A 23466-nucleotide genomic window follows, 5' to 3' on the forward strand; every position below is an offset into this window, starting at 1 on the left:
GGAACTCTCTGCCACGAGATGTGGTGACAGCCAGCAACCTGGATGGCTTTAAGAGGGGTTTGGATAACTTCATGGAGGAGAGGTCTATCAATGACTACCAGTCGGAGGGCTGTGGGCCACCTCCAGCGTCAAAGGCAAGATGCCTCTGACTACCAGTTGCAGGGGAGTAATTGCAGGAGAGAGGGCACACCCTCAACTCCTGCCTGTGGCTTCCAGCGGCATCTGGTTGGCCACTGTGTGAAACAGGATGCTGGACTAGATGGGCTTCCTTGGGCCTGATCCAGCAGGGCTGTTCTTATGTACTGCAGCAAGCTTCCATGCTACTCTTTGGCACAATCGTATCATCTCTGCACATGCTGAGTTGGGACTTTGCATGATTTTCTCAGCTCCTCCTGCTGGCCAACTCTTGCATTCTGAGAAGAACCCACCCTTTTTCATTAGTATTTTGTGGCGACGGGGGAAATGGGTGGGTCCTTGTCAGAACGCAAGAGCTGGCCAGCAGGTGGCACTGTGAAAATTGTGTGAGGTCCCAGCTCAGCATGTGTAGAGAGGGTAAGATTGTAGTTGGAAGTAGCATGGAAGCTTGCTTCTGTATGTCTGCAGGGAGAAGGATTGTGCTTGTAGCTTGTGTAAAAGCTTTGAAAATCCTGTAGTTTATTGCCATGCTGGAAAGACCCACTGCCAACCTCTGGCATCAAGGGTGTGTGTGTCTGTGTTTGTGGAGGGTGTCTAATCTCTTAAAAACAAAGAGGCACCTGTATGCAATTTGTGCTGGTTCTCAGTAGTCTGTGGATGGAGAGGGGCATAGCTCAGGCTTTGCACGTAGAAGGTCCCCATTTAAATTTCTGGTATCTTGAAGTCTGTCTGAAGCCCCCAAGAGCTGGTGCCAGTCACCATAGACGAGGGCTGCTCAACTTTGGCCCTTCATCAGTTGTTGGCCTACAGCTCCCATAATCCCTGGCTATTGGCCACTGTGGCTGGGGATTATGGCAGTTGTCGTCCAAAAACAGATGGGGGGCCTAAGCTGAGCAGACCAGGATAGTACTGAGCTGGATGGACCGGTGATCTGTGAGGGACTCTGTACAAGGCAGCTTCATATATGTGCTCATAAAATAACACCATTTTATTTTCTTCCCACATTTTTAGCTTTGTGCTGTGCTAAACCAGAAACAAAAGAAGTTCCTGGTTCAGACATGCTCTGACCTGAGCTGCTTATTAATGTATACACATGCCTTTTGTCCCCCACACGCCCACAACGAAACCAGCCATCCAGGAAATATGAGTTCAGGGTGAACTAAGGACAAGGAAGGCCATGTGGCTGGGGGTAGGCCAGGTCCCTAAAGATGCAGAGAGGAGGAGTAGGGGAGAGAGGTGTGGAAAGACGGCAGACATAAAAAGTGGTGGCAGAGTGATAGAAAGGAGGAATGTTGTAAAAAGAAAGGGATGACCAGTTGCAGAGCAGGACCATACTTCTTAAAACTGTATAGAAGAGAGATTAGCATCCATAGCTTTGTTCTCATGCACCGACTCAAATTCCTTCTGTTTATTTTATTTGTATTTACTTTGAAGATGGATACGTTGCTTTTCAACTGAATGATCTTCAAGGCAACTTCCAAAAGAAAAATATAATAATGATGCAAAAAATAAATAAATCCCCCATGCATATTCAGGAGGACCTCAGTATTCATGGGGGTTCTGTTCTCAGCTAGTGCTGTGGATACCAAAACCTTAAATACTGAGATATTAAGTCAATGGGATTGTGTGGGTTAGGTTCCAAAGGGCAGGGAAATGGCCAAAACCGGGTAAAAAAACATGAAACAAACCCAAATAAAGTGTCCTACCATGCTCTGTAAGACCCTGGCATTCCAGCAATGCCCCCCAAAGTCTCCATTCCACCATTTTTTGACAGAAAATTGTGATTTTTAAGCAGTTCTTTTAAAAGAATGAGCCACAAAATGGCTCTGGTGCTCAAAATGGCAGCCGGAAATGATATTTGAGGTCATTTCTGGTCACCCCTGATCTGCAGATACACAGATATAACCCTTTTTGTGCCATTTTCTCCCTCGTGTATACCAAGGTCGGGTGCCAATTACCCCACTGTGGATTTGCGAAACCATGGATTCTGGATCCGCAAATAATGAGGTCCTCTTGTATACACCAGCAGTTCTTAATACTCTGGCCAGTGAGTGCTTCCCTTCCATTCTGCAGTCTCAGAGCAGTTAATAGCTGGAACAAAGGAGTATTTTTGGCTAAGAGGAGGAAAGCAAACTTAGTGCAGCTGCTTCTGTTCTCTGGCTGATAGCTGGGGACAGGCAGATTGTCCCCTCCGAAGCAGAGGAGGCAATCTCCCAGTGGCCTTTGTCCTTACATGTCTGGGGAATGAAGGCAAACCTTTACCAAGAGGTTTGCCTTAATTCCCCAGGCAAGTGGCTGTTGAAGTTCTTCTACACCACTATTAAAGTACAGGACTCCTGTCTGGTTTTAAATCTGGGCAGGGCCGGATTAAGCCAGTGCGGGGCCTGTAGCATATGTTATAAAGGGGCCCTAATTTTTTTTTAAAATGCACATAAATATTAAAAGGTAAATTATTTACTTGCATAGTAAAGTAATGCAATTTTTTTCATTTGATATATTTTGGAGTATGGGAGACCAAGCCACAAACTCACACTTACTACAACAACAGTGAACATTTATATACCGTTTTCCAATCAAAATTATCAAAGTGGTTTACACAGGAAAATAAAGAGTGGATAGATGCTTCTCTGTCTTCGAAGGGCTCACACTCTAAAAAGAAAAATGTGGTAGGCACCAGCAACAGCCACTGGACAGATGCTGTGCTGGGCCTTCTCTTAAAAGGCACATTTAGCAGAAAAGGGATATTTGATCTAATATGGACCAAATAAAACAGGTAAAGTTTTAACTTTAATTCCCAGTTGGAAGCCGGGCATGCGGGGCCCTCAAAAACACGGGGCCCGTAGCAAATGCTACATTTGCTACTACGTTAATCCGCCTCTGCATCTGGGTCATCCTATGAAAGGAAGCAGTAAGGAGTTGCAAGATCCCATGTAGACATCCATTCTCCTCTGCTTGTTGAATTTCTGAGGGCCACAAAGAGGGACAGAGAATATGTCACTAATGAAGTCACCAGGATAGTGGCTAGGTTCATTTATGGGGCTATGAGACAGACATCCCGCCATGGCTTTTTATAATGTACTTTAGTTTTATCTGCATGTTTGTTTCTATATTTTTGATATTCTCATTGATATTTATTGTGCTGCTGTATGTTTTCCTACTGTTTTCTTCCTGGTTGGCTTAAGGCTGTAATAAAATCTAACAGAGAATATGTTAAGCAAACAAAATTTATAGCATAGTCTCTCAACATGTGGTACGTGTTTTCCTGGGGCTATGCGAGACACAAACAGGGAGTATGGGATGAAGGGAAAGGGGAGAGAAGCCTAGCAAGGAAGGTGGAGAGAAGAGCACCTGCTTGCCTTTGCTGCTAGTTACTGCCTGGAATTACACACTATTTCTCTCTCAGGGATAGAGCTATAATTGAGCGCATGGGTTCCAAGAACCTGCAGGCTCCTGTCTCCAAGGCCATCTCAAGCTTCCCTAGGGCTGCCTCGCTCGACTCCTCCACCCTGGTAATTAGCCACTACTGGGGCTGCTGCATGTGTGTGGGGCATGGGGAGCGAAGGAGAGAGTGAGCGAGCACATGCACACCCTGAAGTAAGCGCGGGAGTGTTGAAGGCTTCACTAGCGCTGCGGGGTTCCACTTCTACGCCTGCATGCTGCCCATCCCCAGTAGCACACCGTGTGAAGCATGCCTTGACTAGGGTGGGGGGAGTGCACTGCTGCCGGGGAAGCATGCCGCTGTCACCATGGGGAAGTGTGCTGCGTGCATGAACTGTGTATGTAAGATTCCAGGTTTAAATTCTGTGCATCCTCATGAAAAGAATATCAGGTAGAAAAAGACCCCTTCCAGAGAGGCAGGAGAGCCACTACCAGAGCAGACAACACGGTCTGACTTGGCACAAGGCAGTTCTATAGGCCTTCTTCTTGTATTGTATTGTATTGTATTGTATTGTATTGTATTATATTACTTATTTGCTTTATATACCACCCTTCCAAAAATGGTTCAGCAGTTTACAACAAACAAAAACAATTTAAATCAATTAACAGTTAAAATAAAAACTAAATCAATTAAACAATTAAAATCATTCAAAACCCGCATTAAAATTTAAACAATTAATCTAATTAAAAGCCTGGGTGGATAAATGTATCTTTAGCACCTTTTAGAAAGTTGCCAGAGAATGGGAGGCTCTTATTTCAACAGGAAGCACATTCCAAAGTCCAGGGGCAGCAACAGAGAAGGCCATGTGAGTACTGAAAGATACCTTGCCTCATCCTCCATTAGGAGTTAGCAATAATGGTGGAGACAGCTTCCCACACTGTGGTACAGTATGGGTTGAAGCAAGGTTTGCCTTCACAAATTAAAAATTAACAAATCGGCAGGACCAGATGGCATCCACCCAAGAGTTCTGAAGGAACTCATATGTGAAATTGCTGCTAGCAATTGCTCCTAGCAAACTTGCTGATCTCCTGGGCAACTTTCCCCTACAGTCAGGTCTGTACCAGAGGACAGGAAAATAACCAATGTAACTCCGATTTTCAAAGAGGGATCCTGGGAGATCCAGGCAACTACAGGCTGGTTAGATTGATGGAAAGCATACATAAGGACAAAATAGTTAAACATATAGAAAAACCGGCCTTGCTGAAGGAGAACCAGCATGCTTTCTGCAGAGGTTTATTATATACATACATACATACATACATACATACATACATACATTTCTTTCTTTCTTTCTTTCTTTCTTTCTTTATTTATTTATACCCTGCCCCTCCAATGCACTACTCCATGGGGCAGCTCACAACAACACAGTAGATAAAATCTCTATATATAATTATCCTGGGTGTGCCTTGGAATGTGCGTCCCAGTGCCCAGCTGATTGGCTGGGCGGCGGACGCACCTGATTGGCTGAGGCGCACCCAGGAGGATTGGTCACCATGGCGGAGGGTTTGGCCTGGACATGGAGGCAAGGCCCAGGAGGGGGGAAAGAAAGTGCGGGAGCAGAAGTGGCGGTGGGGAGGAGAGGCAGCTGAGCCCAGAAGCGGAGACTGGGGCAGAAGGTGTGTATGTGTGGGCGGGGGAGAGATAACCGCCAGCCCCAAAGAGCAGACAGATGCTCTGTGCGGAGTCAGCTAGTATACAATAAAAGCAATAAAATTAACTAAATTAAGTAAACAAGTTAAAACTCAGGTTAAAAACCACAATCAGTATTAAATTCCAAATTAAACTTTTTTTAAAGCTAAACATTGAGAATTATAAAAACTAAAGAACCTACCTGATATAACCACAGAAGGGGCACGAAAAAGCCTTATGAGGCCAGGCTACAGCATTTTGGGCTTTTTAGTTTGGAAAGGAGGTGACTAGAGGGAGACTTGATAGAGATGTATATAATTATGCATGGAGTAGAGAGAGTGGACAGAGTGAAGTTTTTCTTCTTCTCTCACAATCCTAGAACCAGGGGTCATCCCAGGAAACTGAAGGCCAGGAGATTTAGAACCATCAAAAGGATGTAGTTTTTCACACAACGCATAATTGACCTATGGAATTCCCTGCCATGATATGTGGTGACAGCCAATAACTTGGATGGCTTTAAAAAGGGCTTAGACAAATTCATGGAGGATAGGTCTAGCAATGGCTGCTAGTCTGGTGGCAGGATGCCTCTAAATACCAGTTGCAGGGGAGTAATAGCAGGAGAGAAGGCATGTCCTCACCTCTTGCCTGTGGGCTTCCCAGAGGCATCTGGTGAGCCAGTGTGTGAAAAAGGATGCTGGACTAGATAGGCTTTGGGCCTGATCCGGCAGGCATCTTATGTACCGTGTGCTTTTAAAGCAAAATGGATGCAATCTTGGGTGGGGCCCTGTCACCTGTGGGTGTTGTGTAGCTGCAGGTTCAGCAGCATTGTGTCAGCCCTCCTCTTTGCTTGCGGTTGGGGAGTTATGCTTCCTTTTTTGTTGATTAGGCAGGGAGAGCCGCAGCCCAGTTGTTAATCCTCGCTTGAGTACAGTCCCTCAAATCCAGCCCAAAATGCTGCACATGCTAGATCCAGCATGAGCAAAATTGTTCTGTGACTGGAAGGAAAGCCTTGCTTTGAATAATGAATTCCAAGTATTCCTTTGCCACACACACACCCTGACTTCTCAGTTGCAAAGTAGAAATAAGGTTTGGTTCTCTGCACCTTAACAGGTGCACATTAGGCAAAAATCCAGAGTTGCCGGTTTCCTCATCACTGTATTGCTGTGCCTGGGAAAGTGGAATTGCTTAGATTTCCGCTTGCTATGCAGCTGACAGAGGCACAGGAACGAAGGTTTGGCAATGAAAGGGTGTTTGCTGATTTGTTTTCTTGTTGCTCTGGGTGCAAAGAGAGGTTTTGAGCTTTCACAGAAAACAACACAGAAAACTGCAGTTCTGAGAGAAAATTATCAGAGGAAGTAAAATGTCTGCCTGGGGATCTAGTGAGGGGAAAATCCTCAGAAGCTCAGAGTTCTCAGAAAATTTCTGAGGAAAACCATAATCTCCAAGCTCCACAAACCATGTGAACAGTCTTTGATTAACAGTCCTAGTACAAGTCCGGAAATGTGAAATACCAGGTGCTTGGGCAAGGGGAACGGCCGTTGCTACCCCAAAGGAGAGAAGTACATGCTTTGCAAGTATATTGTTTCTAATTCTTCCATCTTTATCTGCACTGTTGCTTGAATGATTAAAGAAATCTTAGTCCATTAACAAGTGTTGACTGATTAACAATTATATTTACTTACATTTGGATATGCCTAAATACTTTCTGAGGAAAAAACAAAACATGCATTCTTCTTTTTAGCCCCTTTCCAAAGGAAAGAAGGCTTTTGAGGGCATTATGTTTGTATGCACCTGTCTAACAACTTCTGTGTTTATGGTCTGATAACAAATTAAGTTAAAAGCATATGGGAAGGGACCATAGGAGACCCTGGTGGCTATATTTTTACTGTTCTGTCCATACTTTGAGTGACTGCGCTCTTCAAACAACACCCCTTTGTAACCCATATGCTGACAGTAAGATGGAAATAAAAGTCACAGTACACAGTGGAGGGTCCTAGTTTAGAGTCCCCATTAAGAAGCATAAAGTAAACTCCATTAGTTCTACTTAGAACTACTTGTTAGAAGTATATGTCATAGGAGGTGCCACCTTAGAAGAGGCATTCCCTCTGTATGTCAGGGGAAGCTGCATTCTACTGAGTCAGATCATTGGTCCATCTAGTTCAGTACAATATTGTATCTAGTTCAGTATATACTCTGATAGCAGCTGTCCTGCATTTCAGACAGAGGTCTTCTCCAGTTCTTTCTGGAGATGCCAGAGGGCAAGGCTGAACCTGGGACCTTCTACTGCATGCAAAACATGTGCTGCACATGTTTTGCATGCAGTAGAAGGATGTGCTCTACCAGTTAATTTGCTCCTATGCAAATTATATCACATACTCCCCACACTCCATTTAGGAGCCAGCAGCTTGACACTGAGTCAGGAGGTGGGAGGGAATAATGCTTTCCCCAGGCCAGTGCCCCCACCCCCCACTTGTGGGTCTAGGGTCATTTGTGATCCCCCCCCTTCAATTATAGCTACACCCCTGGGTATACCCCACGGGCCTTAAATTGTGCCCTGCTCCCAACTTTACTCGTTAAGAGGAAAGACTTGTATTTAAAGTAGTGATTGAGGGAGAGTGGCAGGTGTGGTGAGGGTTGTGTCTGTGTCTAAACCTCCTCTCCCTGCAGCCCCAGCTGTTTTCCCTAGCCAATCTCAGTCACATGCAATTTGGGCACCTGGTTAAAGGATCTCAGGTCAACAGGGTTTCCTTGTGTGGCCTGGAAGAGCTCCTGCCTGCCTTTCAGTGTAAACAGTATTGTTTGGTCTCAGAGTATGGTCTGAAGCCACACCAGGTCTGCATCTGGTCAATGCCTGCAATGAAGACCACCTGGGCAGCCACTTAAGCCCTAATCAGATATGTTCTATGAGTGTATAGATATCTGTACAGCCCCCTCAAATGCATGGTACAGATAGGAAGAGTGTACTGCTGTACTTGTGTTCAACATAATGTGTTAATAACTGTACCTGTGTGAATAAATGCACCTGTGTACTCTGTACACTCGTACGACTGTTCAACATAATATCTGAATGGGGCTTTAGACTTCTGTTAAAGCAAGATAGGATATACATTTTATCTTATCAGTATAACACTGGGCAAGATGGACCAGTGGTCTAACAGAGGCCCAGTCCATGCATGCAGCTGTCTATATGGTTGTCCACTTTAAAAAGAGTCTACAGTTTTGTAGATCCTGGTTTGTTTGCTTTTTAAGATTTCTCCCTTAGTTCATTTGTGCCTCAAACACTGAGGAAGGAACTGGACATGCCTGGCTTTGAGAGAGGTTATATAATACTTCATCATGCCAGTTTCCTTCAGGGCATTTTACATAAAAGGAGGAAAAATCCATTGTGTTCTTGCAGCTGCATACACGGAATACACAAATTTAGCCAAATTAAGATTGTTAAGGGAGACTTCCTACATACTCCAAAATGTTTGATTGAGCTTATATGAGCAACTAAAGAAAGATGTATGGTTGCCTGCGGATGAGAAAATATCAGCTGAGCCTGCTTCTGTGCTTCTAACAGATTTTTGTTCTGCAGATGAAATTTTGCACAGCATGCAGATAATTATTCTCACTTGCTAATCTGGCTACAGATCATGATACTATTAGAGGTACAAGCACAATGAGTAGTAAAAATCTGGCAATCCTCTCTTTGTTATAAAACAATGGTCCTAACATTTTTAGTTCCCAGACTTGCCTTTTACTCAGGCTTGTAAATCAGAACTTTTGTGGTGAAGAGGCCTAATAGCCTTCTGCAAACTGAGCAAAATCCCGTTAACTGAGCAAAGAGACACCTTTTAAAAGTGGTGATTCTCTTTATTTAGCAGCGGGGGAGCAATGGCCCTACCCATTTAGCAGCGGGGGAGCAATGGCCCTACCCATTCCCAGCACAGCATCTCTCCGGTGGCTGTTGCTGGTGTCTATCTTATGTTTCTTTTTGAGATTGTAAGACAGGGAGCCATTTTATTGATTTATTTATATCTGTGTAAACTGCTTGGTTTGAGCATGGTTTTAAAGTGCAGGAAGAAACATCAATAACCTGCACTACGCTGATGACACCACTCTGATAGCTGAGAATGTGGATGATCTGCAAGCTCTAGTAATGAAAGTCAAGGAGCAGAGTGAAAAAATGGGACTACAACTAAATGTCAAGAAGGCTAAACTAATGAAATCAGGTACAGCAACCAGCCTCAGAACTGACGATGACATTGAAGTGGTGGATAGCTTCTGCCTTTTAAGATTGAACCCTCAACAGTAAAGGATCCAGCAGTCAAGAAATACGCCGCAGACTAGCACTTGGTAGGGTTACAATGAGGGCCTTGGAAAGGATATTTAGATGCCATGTCTACACCTATGAAGATTAGAATTTCCCTGTGACACTCTATGGATGCAAAAGCTGGACTTTGAAGAAGCAAGACAGAAAAAGCGTTGACGCTTTTGAACTTTGGTGCTGGAGAAAACATTTGAGGATACCATGGACAGCCAGGAAAACAAACAAATGGATCATAGAACAAATCAATCCAGAATTTTCGCTTGAGGCACAAATGACCAGTTCAAACTATCATACTTCAGACACATTATGCGAAGATCCAGATCCCTTGAGAAGTCCATAATGCTGGGAAACGCTGAAGGAAAGAGAAGAAGAGGACAGCCAGCTGTAAGGTGGACGGACTTGATTATGACCTTAAAGGCCAAGTTGAAGACAGATCATCCTGGAGAGAATCTATCTATGGGGTTGCTAAGAGTCGACATCGACTTGACAGCAAATCAATCAATCAATCAAACTGCTTTGGGAACTTTTGTTGAAAAGTTGTATATAAATATTCATTGTATTAATAATGGGGCAGAACTCGCATTCATAATAGAGCAGGACTCATGAGCCTAATATAGTTACATCCATTTACTGCAATTGTATTACTTCTTGGTGAGCAACTGGGAAGAATCCTGTCTAGTGCATGTCCTGAACTTGGGTACCCAGATGTAGTTGGACTACAGCACCCGTCACTCCCATACCTCAGTTATTGTTGTGGGGAATGATGGGCATTGTAGTCCAATCACATCTGGAGACCCACTTGTGAGAATCTCTGCTCTAGACAGTTTAAAATGAACCTAAAAATTCAGGGAGGGTGTTTGTAATGTCTCTGGGTGGGCACAGGCCTCACTATGAGCTCTGCTTTAACCTCATGCTCCAACATGGGATCCCATTTTAATCTTTTAAAAGTATGCGTCTCTGGCCCTCTTTGTCCTGCTCTATCTTCTCTTTAAAAATAAACAAGAAAATGGTGGAGGCAGCCCTGGTGTCTCAGCCATCTTAGCTCAGGCTGGGACCCAGTAGTGTGGGCAGTGCCTGGTTTAGGTGCAAGCTAATTAAGCTGGAGTTTAGGGCCTCTGAATAGCAAAGCATAACTAAATTTCAATTAGATAACTGGCTGAAAAATAAAGGAGAATGGGGAAGAACTTGAACAGACATTATCATTCTCCTAAAAATGCTTGACTAACAAGCAGAAGGTTGCTGGTTCGAATCCCTGCTGGTAGATTCGGTATTGGGCAGCAGCGATATAGGAAGGTGCTGAAAGGCATCATCTCATACTGTGCAGGAGGAAGCAATGGTAAACTCCTCCTGTATTCTACCAAAGAAAACCACAGGGCTCTGTGGGCGCCAGGAGTTGAAATCGACTTGATGGAACACTTTAAGACAAAAAAAATACTTATATGACTTCACAGTTATTTATCACAATGAGTTTATAAATCTGTGCAGAAATAACTAAGTTATACTGAAACTAATATTTTTCAGCCCGTTAAATTAACGGGCGCTAGTAGCCTTCTCCGCCCTCCCGCAAATAACTTTCAGTGGGGGGGGGGCTGCTCCCTGGGCGGTGCTGGGAGGGAGTTGACCTGAATTGGACATGACCCCCAGCAAAAGAAGGGCAGAAGGGAAAGCAGGAACCCTTCACTTCCTGCAAAGCGCATGCCCAGAAGTGGCGCGCACACTCATAAAAGCAAAGAGCTCCGCTTTGCTTGTTCTTCTTGCCTGGCAGCAGCTCCCTGCTGGGCCCGATGCTGCTGCTTGAGGGAGGCGGAGCACTCCGAGTGTGCCAGGATGGGCGGGGCCAAGGGAGCAGGGGGGAGGCGGGGCCTGTGCAGGGGGGGGCTTTTAGTCGACGGCGGCAGCAGCGACGGCGGCCAGGCCAGGATGTGCTTGGCATCGTCCTGCGGCGGCACCAGCTGCGGCACCAGCAGGACAGGCGGCAATTGCAGCAGCGCCAGGGACCTGCCCGCCTCCTCCTCCTTGCTCCTGCCGCAGCCGCGCTAGCGCCTGCCGCTCATCCCACCGCCGCGCTCCGTCTTGCCGCCTGCCTGGCTCTGCCGCTGGCCCCTCCTCTCTCGCCCGCAGAGGGTCTGGGCTGCTGCTGAGCCTCGCAGTCCCCTCCCTTCGGTCCTCGCTTCTTTCTCCTTCACGGCGGCTGTGGCTGCTCTTCCTCTTGGGCTTCCATGGTGGCCCCAGGCAACATCGTGTCCATTATGGCGAGCAAAACCAAGACCAAGAAGAAGCATTTCGTGGCCCAGGAAGTCATTCCCCTCCTCTGGCCAAGGCCGCGGCTCCGCCGCCGCCTGGCCCCCCACCGCCTCGGCCGTTCCGTGTCTTCTGGCCTCGGCCGCGGCTCCGCCGCTGCCTCAGCTGCCGCCTCAGCTGCCGCCTCGGCTGCACCGCATCCTGTGGTCAAGGCCGTGGCTCCTCCGCCGCCTCCTCTCCTTGCCCGGCTTCGGCGGCGGCCGCTTCTCCTCGGCCCACCGCTTCTCCTCCTCCCGGCCAACATAGCTGCTTGGTGCCTGCGGTCATGTCTTCCTCGGCGTGTTCTGGGCATGTGCTCCGCACATGCCCAGAACAGCCGAGGGAGACACGGACGCAGACACCAGAGACACTGGCGCACACGCTAGGGCTTTATTATATAGGATGTTATTAGACCAGGACCTGGTTTAGACCAGGCCCTGTCGTCATGGCAACATTGGCCTCTGTAGGCCAATGCTGCTGTAGCTGTGAGCAGCGTGGTGGTAGTGGGGGGGTGAGGGGCGTGGTATGCTGGGATGGGACTTCTGACCCATTTTGTTATGCTATAGGGTCTTTTAAGCTTGCCATAGTTTAGTGTCTCATCATGTCCTAATCTGGCACTGGTTGTGGGTAAAGAAGCGGAAGACTGATGATGTTGTGGGGTGGGGAGGAAGAGCCTGACTCCCACAATTTGACTGATGAAAAAGAAAGAATAGTTAAAAACAGGAAGCCAAAACAGACACCCTTTCCTCAGCGCTAGAGTTTGAGAAACTGCCCTTAGTGGCTCACATCCAGACTAAATCACTGTACCCTGAGTAGTCCTATTGAAATCTAGTCCTTTAGATGTCAGGCAGTATTCTTGACCTGAAAGATAACAAGGTCCCAGGGGCGTAGCGATGGGAGAGGGGGCTTGGCCATGTTCACCCCTCTCCCCGGTGGCCCCTCAGAGTGAGGGAGATAATGAAGAAAATAAGGAGGGATGGAGCGGGGGGGGGAGTCTTCAGGAGCTGGGGGGCCTGGTTTCTTTTTGAACCCGCTCAATTATAGCTACACCCCTGCAAGGTCCTTAATCTTTCCTTTCCCAACCAATTCTGAAGCTGGCTTCATGGGCTATCCCGAATCACATCCACCAGGAAACTGACCCAGCTTGTCTGGTTTTAAGCCTCATTCTGGTGCAAAGGAGCACACCCAAATGTGGCAGTCTCCAGGAATTCTGTTGATCTGCACTGACAACTCCTCTGCAGATAAAAACTAGATTTTCATACTTCAAACCTCACATACACAGCATGTGGAGACTGCCTCCTGTGAAGTGTTCTAGCAACAATGTGAAGTGTCCTATGCAAATAACTGGGCGGGCCAAACTAGACACGGCATGGGAGATTTGTGACTGACAATCTTTATATCCTGTGGCTTAAAAACAAACACGGGAGTCCCAGATTTGGACTGGTCCCCCAGTCATGGGAGAGGGGATTAAATAATTCATCCTGCACTCTTTTCCAGGCTCTTAGCCAACCTAAACATTTGTGGGAAGGGAAGCCGGGCCCTCGTCATTCCTAAGTGCAAAACAGCATTCAGTTAACTAAAACTATTTATTTGTAAAAAGAAAATTAGGCTGGGTCAGGGAAATTTTTAAGGGAGCCAGGCCCACTCTTGCCCTCCATGGTTACAGGTCTTTCCCTAAGTTAAATCCCCTTCAGAGTTCCTATTAGCTACACAGTGGGGAAATACAAGTACAATATGAGAACTTGACTCTCCCCACCCCCAGCAAAGAGCCCTAGTTTTGCCCAAGATCTCTAGTAATTGCAGTGTTCAGTCAATTAATTGGTTAAATTAATTGATTGAAAGCATTTAGATCAACTAAAGCAGTGTCCCGGTTGTCAGCAATTTTTGAAATGGTTTAATTACTTTTAATACAAGTGCTTCCAAAGAACTGGAGATCTCAAATGCCTTCTTAAGAGGCGTTCCCTCCTGCATGTGAGAGGAAGGAAAGATGCTTGCTGCAACATTTCTAACAAGCAGTTCAGGTATGAATTAATGCGCCTGCTCTCCATGTGGCCACCATCTTGATAGAGGTCACCATAAACCACACTGTTCAAGTGTTCCTATGTGGTACAACATCTGTACCAGATTTGATGCAAATTGGGACAAATACTGTGGAGTTATTAGGGGAGACACGCACACGCACACGGAAGCAAGGAGATCTCATAAGAGTATTTGCCATGCGGAAAGTAGTCTAAAAACAAATAAAGAGCTCTTTAGAGCAATGTTTCTAACAAAAAATTGATTGCAAGCTGTGTAAATATACAGGCATGACTCCACTGTAACTAAGTTTAAGTACTGTATGTTTAACTGAAAAAACTGCATACCCTTCCCCTCTGTTGTCTCCCTTATGTCTTTATCTAGACTATAGCATCTTACTAGATTGCAAGTCCCTTGGGGCAAGAACCTGTCCTCTCATTCTTTGTAAAGCACCATGTACATGGATTTTGTTATATAAATAAATAATAGTTAAGAGAGCTCCTGGGGGGCACAATCCCAGGAGAGCTTTAACCCAATCTCTTCTTGTGCTCCTGATCCAGATTCCTCTGCCCTGCACACACTATTTATACAAGAAAGAAACTTTTATTGAAGCCAATGGGAGCTTGTTTTCATGTATAAATAACACATTCCTAGGGGCCATGGTTTTGATTGGGATCACAGCAGGGGAGAGGGAAAAGCCCCTTACCCTCTACAAACTAAGCACACTAGGACTCATGACATGACTTAACACCACACCCAAGGAATGCATCCTTTCTGAGAATTATTTCCTCCTTAGATGCAAGTCAGGTCACAGAGCTCAGTGATCCAAGTCTGTACACTAATGCTTCTTGACTGTTTGAATGCTCTGCAAAAAACTTATCGTGCTCAGGCTTGATCATCCTTCAACCCTCCTTTGACATCTTCCGCATTGGCTTGTCTCTTCATGAACCCTCCAGCTTTTTAGCAAGAGAGAGCTCTAAACTGAAAGCCATCCCTTCCAAAGCAAACATCTTGGTTTTATTTGGGCCGAGGAATCTTACCCACTAGCATTTTGTCTTGGTTATAAAAGTCATTGGAATGCATTGTGTTAGGGGAGGTGGAATGATGAGACCACAGTTCCTTGGTCCAGAACCTACAGCAGAAGTGCAAAGAGTGCAAAGCCTCTTTTTAAAAAACCCTCTAGGGTTTGGAGGCAGAAACAATTTCCTATTCCTATCCTTGTAGAATTTTTTAGGATGAGAGAACAGAACAGCTGGGGGAAAGTGACTGTCCTTATCCAACACCAGCACAGCATCCTTCTGGTGGTTGTTGCGGGTATCTACCTTATGTTTCTTTTTAGACTGTGAGCCCTTTGGGGACAGTGAACCATCTTATTTGTTATATACTTTCCCATATGAACCATTTTGAGAACTTTTGTTGAAAAATGGTTTGAAAATATTTGTAGTAGGACCAATATGGTGGCAGCAGCCAGCCATATTGGTCCTTGATTGATTGATTGATTGATTGATTGATTGATTAAGTGCTGTCAACTCTTAGCGACCACGTAGTTAGATTCTTTCCAGGATGATCTGTCTTCAGCTTGGCCTTTAAGGTCTCTCAGTGGTGCATTCATTGCTGCTTCTCTTTCCTTCAACGTTTCCCAGCATTATGGACTTCTCGAGGGAGCTGGGTTTTCACATAATGTATCCAAAGTATGATAGTTTGAGCCTGGTCATTTGTGCCTCAAGTTAAAGTTCTGGATTGATTTGTGCTATGATCCATTAGTTTGTTTTTCTGGCTGTCCATGGTATCCTCAAATGTCTTCTCCAGCACCAAAGTTCAGAAGCGTCCATGCTTTTTCTATCTTGTTTCTTCAAAGTCCAGCTTTTGCATCCATAGGGTGTCATGGGAAAAACCATTGTCCAAACAATCCTAATCTTTGTAGGTGTAGACACATCACAGCATCTAAATATCCTTCCCAAGGTCTTCATTGCAACCCTACTAAGTGCTAGTCTGCGGTGTATTTCTTGACTGCTGGATCATTTACTGTTAATGGTCGATCCTAAAAGGCAGAAGCTATCTAACCCTTCAATGTCTTCAGTATCAATTCTGAGGCTGGTTGCTGTACCTGTTGCCATTAGTTTAGTCTTCTTGACATAGTCATAGCCCCATTTTTTCACGGTACTCCTTGACTTTCATTACTAGAGCTTGCAGATCACCCGCGTTCTCAGCTATCAGAGTGGTGTCATCAGCGTAGCAAAGGTTATTGATGTTTCTTCCTCCAACTTTAAAATCATGCTCATCTTCTTCCTTTCCAGCTTATCTCAGTTTATGTTCAGCATATAAATTGAATAAAGAAGGAGAAAGTATACAGCCTTGTCTTATTCCTTTGCTGATCTGGAACCAGTCTGTTTCACCATGTTCTGTCTGGACTGTGGCTTCCTGTCCTGTGTATAGGTTTCTCATGAGAATAGTGAGATGTTCTTGGATGCCCATTTCCCTAAGGATATTCCACAACTTGATATGGTCGATGCAATCAAAGGCTTTTCTGTAGTCAATAAAGCATATATTGACTTCTTTCTGGTATTCTTTGGCTTTCTCAGTTATCCAGCATGCATCAGCAATGATGTCTCTTGTTCCTCAGCTTTTTCTGAAACCAACTTGAACATCTGGCATTTCCTTTTCCACGTGGGGCTCTAATCTGCGTTGGATGATCCTGAGCATTATTTTGATAGCATGTGAAATTAAGGATATTGTGTGATGGTTTGTGCAATCTGTTAAGTCTCCTTTCTTTGGTATGGGTATGTAGGCTGACCTCATCCAATCTGTTGGCCATTTTGACGTTCTCCAGATTTGCTGGCATAGTTTGGTTAGAGCCTTGACTGATTCTTCTTCTGTTGCCTGCCATATTTCCGTAGCTATTCCATCAATTGCTGTAGCCTTCTGACTTGATAATGACCAGAGTGCTGATCTAGCTTCATCTTCCTGTACTACAGGTTCTTGCAAGTAAGGAATATCTTCTAAGGTATCTTGGATGTTGACATCCCTGCTGTACAGATTTTCAGTATACTCCTTCCATCTCAGTTTGATTTTCTCTGAATCAGTTACTATCTGTCCTTTGGCATCCCTTAACATATTAATGGACTCGATTACGACAGCAATGAATGCACCACTGAGAGACCTTAAAGGCCAAGTTGAAGACAGATGATCTTGGAGAGAATCTATCTATGTGGTCGCTAAGAGTCGACACCGATTTGACGGCACTTAATCAATCAATCAATCAATCGCTTTAGCTGGGCAGCTGGGATGACCTTTGCACTTTGGGTGACCCTACTGGGAGTATACCTCCCGGCGTACTTCGCTCATCCCTCCCAGGAACACCCCCCTCACCTGCACCATGATGAGGCAGCATAGCAGGACTTGAGGGCACTTTTCCCACCCAGTTATTGGTCCTAACTGGGTGAACAACAGGGCAAGAGGGCTTTTAAAGTCTCACTGAAGTACTTAACTTTGGGTGAATTGTGGCTGGTACCTTTTAATAAACCAGCTAGTCTTGTAGTGGATCACCTAATTAATTGGAGGGACCACCCGTCTAAATGTGTGATTCGCATGGGCGATTGCAGAGTGCCGCTTATACACACAACTGTTCATATTGAAACATTCTAAATGTGTTCCAGGCATTTTCTGCACCAGAAATGCTAATGTAAAATGCAGGGTGTGTTCATCTGTACAGATGAAACAGAGTTTGCTGTGCTTTTTCTTCTGCAGGATGAGCCTATTTCCCCTGCCCTTGTAATGCCTATGAAAGATGTACTAGCAAGCAAATGGATTCAAGAGGTTGCTTTGAAGTCTCTTCCCCCACCATGCTTCAGACTGTCCACCTTTTAAATCTTTTAAGACCCCTATGCACATTTGTTCAATTAAGTGTATAGTCTTCCTCTGATCTTTGGAGGTGGAAGGCCAAGTCAAATTTTAAACACTTAAACGTGATCCAGGGGAGTGATGGGCGGGGAAGAAGCTGGATTCATGACATGTAGGAGCTATTCAACAACGGAACAGTCTTCCTCATACAGTGGTGGGCTCTCCTTCGCTGGAGGTTTTCAAACAGAGGCTGAACAGCCATCTGTCAGGTACCGTATTTTACGGACTATAAGACGCTACGGACTATAAGACGCACCTTAATTTTAATCCAGTTTTTCAGAGTTTTAACATATTAAACTGTTAAAACATATAAGACGCACCTGAATTTTGGCGGATATTTTTCAAGGAAAAAAGTGAGTCTTATAGTCCATAAAATACGGTATGTAGTAGCAGTTTCCTGCACTGGGGAGGGGGTTGGACTGGAAGACCTCCAAGGTCCCTCCAATTCAGTTATTCTATGATTCTACAGCACCAGTTGTAGCCGGGCAGCACTGTGCATAGCCATCTTCTGAATTATAAACCCACAGAACCAGTTTCCCCTGAATTTGATCCTGCAAAGATGCACATTTGAACACTTTCACACCAGTCCCACTGTTCAAATTAGGTACATTTGTATGCTTCCTTACATTGGCTGTAGGGTATTCAGGACAGGCAAAAGGAAACGCTTGTTCACACAGCATATTATGAATCTGTGGAATTTGCTGTCTTAATATGTGGTGATGGTTGCCAGCTTAGATGACTTTAAAAGAGGATTAAAGAAATGCATGGATGGAAGACAGGCCTATCAGTAGCTGCTAATTCAGATGGTTGTATGCTACCTCCAGGTTCCAAAGCAGTATGCCTCTGAATGCCAGTTGCTGGAGAGCCAAAGTAGGAAAGGGCTGTTTGCCTACATGCCCACTTCCTAGGGGCATCTGACTAGTCACTGAGGCTGTTCTCACCCCAAGCAGGGTTAGGCTGGTCATGAGAAGTGGTGGGATCCGCCCACCTACTCCCCTTAATGAACCTGAGGTCAAGGGTGCTCTTGCACCCTTAACCTAGCTAGCGGGTATCATGTGACTCCTCTAGCTGTGTGCTGCGCCTTGCATTGAGGGATGCCTGGAGGCTGAAACAAGAGGTTCCAGCCCCAGACCCCTCTACCCTGCCCCGTGCTTCATGGAGCTGCACTGAGCAGGGCTGTCCGTGTGGGCGTGCGGGACACACGCCAAAGGAGACCTGCTTGGTTGTCTTGGAGGAAGGTGAGGTGAAAGCAGCCTTTCCCCTGCACCCTCCCTGCCCACCCATGGCAATCGTGTGAATCGCCCCACTGTGTGAAACAGGATGCTGGACTGGATGGACCGATTATTACTAATACTACAGTTATTTATATGCTTCTTTTCAACAAAGTTCTCAAAGCGGTTTGCATAGAAAAATAACAAATAAGATGGTTCTCTGTCCTAAAAGGACTCAGTCTAAAAATAAACATAAAGTAGACACCATCAACAACCACTGGAGAGATGCTGTGCTGGATTTGGATAGGACCAGTTGCTCTCCCCCTGCTAAATATAAGAGAATCTCTCCTTTAAAAGGAACCTCTTTGCTCAGTGAGTAGGGGCTCTTTGCTCACTTATCAGACCTTTGGTCTGATCCAGCAGGGCCCTACTTGTCTTGTCTGTGGGAGAAGAGCCAGTCTTATGGTGGCGAGCAGGAATTGTCCCCTTGCTAAGCAGAATTCACTTTGGTTTGCATTTAGATGGGTGACTATATGTGAGTAGCCCTTTTTAGGCCTCTGAACTGGTTTGAATGACCACTGGTTCTGCCGGTTTGAAGGGGGCGGGGTTTGACTGTAAGTGCGGGGGAGGGTGCACTTATTCCTCCCTCCACTTTCCCCCCACTGGCGCTTCATTGCAAACCAGTCCAGCAGGGTGGCAGCGTACCTCCCTGCCTCCCTGTCTGCTCCTTGGACCGGAAGTACCTGGTGCATGTGCAGTGCGCACACAGTTTTTCAAAAGAAGGCTGGACATCTCCTTCTATTACAGCAGAGTGCACAGAGGCAAAACACAGCGGAGTCTGCCTAGGCATGCGGGTATGCTGAGAGTAAAAGAAACTTGGAGCCAGTTCATAGTTTCAAATCAATATAAGGAGTCTTTATTGGAGAGCTTCATTCTAGATAGTAAGTGGAAAGATAGTATCTCTAATCTATCTAACTAGCTGGATGTAGACAGGTGCTGTCTGCATCTCTGTGCACACATGGTGCAGAGAGAGGAGCGTGTGTGTTGCAAGGGAGAAGAGAGGGGAAGAGGAAGGAAGAGGCAGGCAGGCAGGAAGTCCCTGAGAGTAGTAATCTATATATCAAAGGGATTGTGTCAGAGCAGTAGAGAAGGGATGACCAATGTCTTGACCCCTCTAGCCCTCTGAATCTGTCCCCCTCTGTCATTGAAACATGAGACAGTGCAGAGTCTTTCACTTCCAACACTAAGAACGTATACGTTATCCTGATTTAAGGGAACCCTCTCAAACAGAATCAGCCCTTTGGTACTTGTTTATCCAAAGGATAGCTCAGACAGAAATAAAGGCTCTTTTTCCTTTCTTTTTCTTGACCTCTTTGCTAAGCAGGGTCTTCCTTGCTTTGCATTTGGATGGATGACTCATGTGAGTGGTGTAAGACATTCCCCTTAGGGGATGGGGCCATAGCTCAGTAGAAGAGCATCTGCATGCTTGCATGGAGAAGGCCCCCAGGTTCACTCCCTGGAAACTTCAGGAAGAGCTGGGCAAGATTCCTGCTTGAAGCCTTGGAGAGCCACTGCCAGTCAATGTAGTGAGTACTGAGCTAGCTGGGCCGAGGGTCTGACTCAGTATAAGGCAACCTTCTATGTTCCTATGTACAAAAATAATATCAAAGGCTGTTAAAAAATCATTGGTATTCAACATACAAGTTATGCCAAGATACTTTACTTCAAACGAGCTGACCTGGCGCAGAGCATCTGCGTCCCCAGGCCTCCCTATTGCTCCCCCCCTTCAGCCCCATTTCACCCCTGCCCCAGTTCGTTCTCCCTCGGCGGCCAGACTTCTCCTGCCCACCCATCCACCTGCTGCTGCTTCTCTTCCCCACCTGGCAGTCAGCCAGCCTGGCCTCTTGTCTGCTGCTGTTCCCCCACCCCCACCCTGCTTCACTTGCCCGCTGCCATTGCCTGCCATTTTCTTCCCAGTGCTGGTGTTTTGTTTTCCCACTGGCCGGCTGCTGCCGCTGCCACCATCCCCCCATGGGATTAGCGCTGGGTATGCCTTAGAGAAATATATAAAGAAGATAGATTTGGATAAAAGCTTGCTTTAAGTAGATCACAATCAAAATGTTTCTCTCCAAAAGTTCCGCATTCAAAAAAGACTTGCTGACTTGCATCTAACTAAATGCTGCTAAATAAATGAATTATGAAATCTAAAAATCCTGCCCCCCCCCCCCGCCAGTCGTGTGCCCACATGAGCAGACAGCAGCGATCTGCAGAGCTGGAATCCGGAGGAGAAAGTCCTCCAGTATCCCACAATGCACTGCGCAAGGAGTGCAGTGCATTGGGGGGATTTCCACGCTGCTGAGTGCACTTTCTGCCTAGCTCTATGAAAGCTTGGGTTGCAGGCTTCCACATGACCAAGTCATGCGGAAGAAGGGCACACACATGTCCTCCTCCCTCATTTTTAGCCTGGGTACAAAACCTGGGCTACCCAGCAGAGGATAGTTGGGATTCTCATGACCAGCCTTACCCAGGCTAGTGCTGCTCTACCTGGATAAGGCTGGTCATGAGAACAATCTCACGGTGTATCAAATAGTAACTCCAAAATGGCATTGATACGTCAGACATGCCTTGGGACAGGGATGGGGTCAGCTCAGTTACCCCAGAGCCTTTGTATGGTGTGGTGTAAAAATGGAATAAATAAATATAAATGAGAAATTGGGTATTGTTCATCTGCTATTTTAACTGCTGCACTGTACACACACACACACACACACACACACACACACATACACACACACACACACACACCACTTGGTACAGGATCATTTGTGCTTTCTGCTGCTGAGCCTGTCCTAAAACTGGGTCTCTCAGCTGTCATTTGCCATTGCTTGGCTCACCAAACCAGATTGTTGGAAACCAACCATGACTATTAGGCTGTTAGCCCCATGGTTCATGCCTGACAGCCTTGTCTAGAGAATGCTCTGTGGGCCCGTGATGATACAGTTCTACTGTGGAAGCAGAGGCTCTGGATGGGAAGCCTTTTGAGAAGCACGTGTAAGCTGTTCTTTGGAGTAGATGCTCTACTACTACCTGTCCCATCAATGTGTGATAAAATCTACACATGTAGTTATATATTCTTTCTATCTTTGTATATTTGTATACCTTCCTAAACTTGAGTCTCTGGGTAGTTTACAACAAATATAACATAATTAAAACAGCCATTAAAACAAATTCTTGCACTTATGGCCCTGTATAAGTGCAAGAAATAATGATTATGCAGTAGCTACATGTGTATATTCCACCACACAGGGTATAGCTCAATGGTAGAGAATCTACTCTGCATACAGAAGGCCCCAGGTTGAATCCCTGGCACTTCCAGGTAGGGCTGAGACCTTTGTCTGAAACCCTGGAGAGTGGCAGCTAGTCAGTTAATACTGAACTGGGCTACACACTGTAAGAATCTGCAGTGAAGTTATATACCTAAATGCACCATATTACTTTTCCCACATGAGTGAATGACAACCATTTGGTTATATCAAATGAAGTAACAGAGGACACTACTGAGGGTTTGTGTGTGTGTGGTGGACTAAACCTACTCCTTGCCCCTGCTGACTGCAGTCATTAAGAACCATTTTTGCTCCTTGTCTGCATAGTTCTTCATACCTATCCTGGGTTCTGTTTCTTGGTCATGCTAAAGTGTGATGGAATGTTGAGAACTGCCTTTATAGAGATGTTCAGTCCTCCTGCTGCTGCTGATCCATCTCTTCTCATTTTCCTCATTTTAGGAGGAAAATATCGACTTCACAGAAAGACAGGGATTTCTTTGAGGTAAGAGGGATTCCTGGAGGAGCAAAAGGTCGGAGTTTTGCTTTTCTCTTATAATAAGCTGAAATTGTACTATGGATGGTTTAGAACAGGCCTGCACAACATAAGGCTCGAGGGCTGAATCCTGCCCGTGGGGACTTTTTTGTTGGTCCACAGGACGGAATGTCCTGCTGCAACAGCAGGAGCCATGAAGAGCTTTTGGCCTGTGTTTCTGACGAGTGGCAGCCGCTCAGTGCTGTGGCCTGCTTGAGACCAGGTGCTCCCTGCCCACTTTGCTGGCCCCACCCCTGGACTGGAGCCCACTGACACTATCCATCATCGCTTTCCTCTTGCTTTCATTAATATTTTTAACACTTGTAATGTAATAATTAATGTGCTGAAAATTTACCTTGGTCCCCACATCTTAAGTCATGGTTGGTTCCAGCCCACCTGGGAGTTATTCACACATGGCTTCATGCTTCGGGGTAAATGTTGAGCGAAGCCACTTTGAACTACACTTGCGGCATTGAGGGAGCAGTCCCTCCCCTTTGCTCTTGGGTTTTGTTTTGAAACAAGTTCACATGGCATGCTCCGTGTTATCCTTCTAGCCAGTGTGTAGTGGGGGAGCTTCCTAAAGAGTGATATCTGCATTTCTAAAGAGAGCATCCCTTTTATCATACTAATGATTCTACATCAGTACCTCTCCCTATTTGCTCTGGCATTTTTGGAAAAAGTAGTTTAAA

The 23466-nt window shown here is 45.7% G+C and overlaps 1 protein-coding gene across 3 annotated transcripts in view; it reads left to right on the forward strand.

Annotated features, from left to right (window-relative positions):
* PPP1R36 (protein phosphatase 1 regulatory subunit 36) overlaps positions 1-23466 on the forward strand; it is a 67220-nt gene that overhangs the window by 32054 nt on the left and 11700 nt on the right. For all 3 annotated transcript variants that reach the window (XM_053278075.1, XM_053278093.1, XM_053278083.1), the window contains one exon: positions 22705-22747. In XM_053278075.1, the coding sequence (XP_053134050.1) occupies positions 22705-22747 (43 nt within the window). The remainder of the gene's footprint in view (positions 1-22704; positions 22748-23466) is intronic.

This window comes from Hemicordylus capensis, chromosome 1, assembly GCF_027244095.1.
Source record: "Hemicordylus capensis ecotype Gifberg chromosome 1, rHemCap1.1.pri, whole genome shotgun sequence".
NCBI lineage: Eukaryota > Metazoa > Chordata > Lepidosauria > Squamata > Cordylidae > Hemicordylus > Hemicordylus capensis.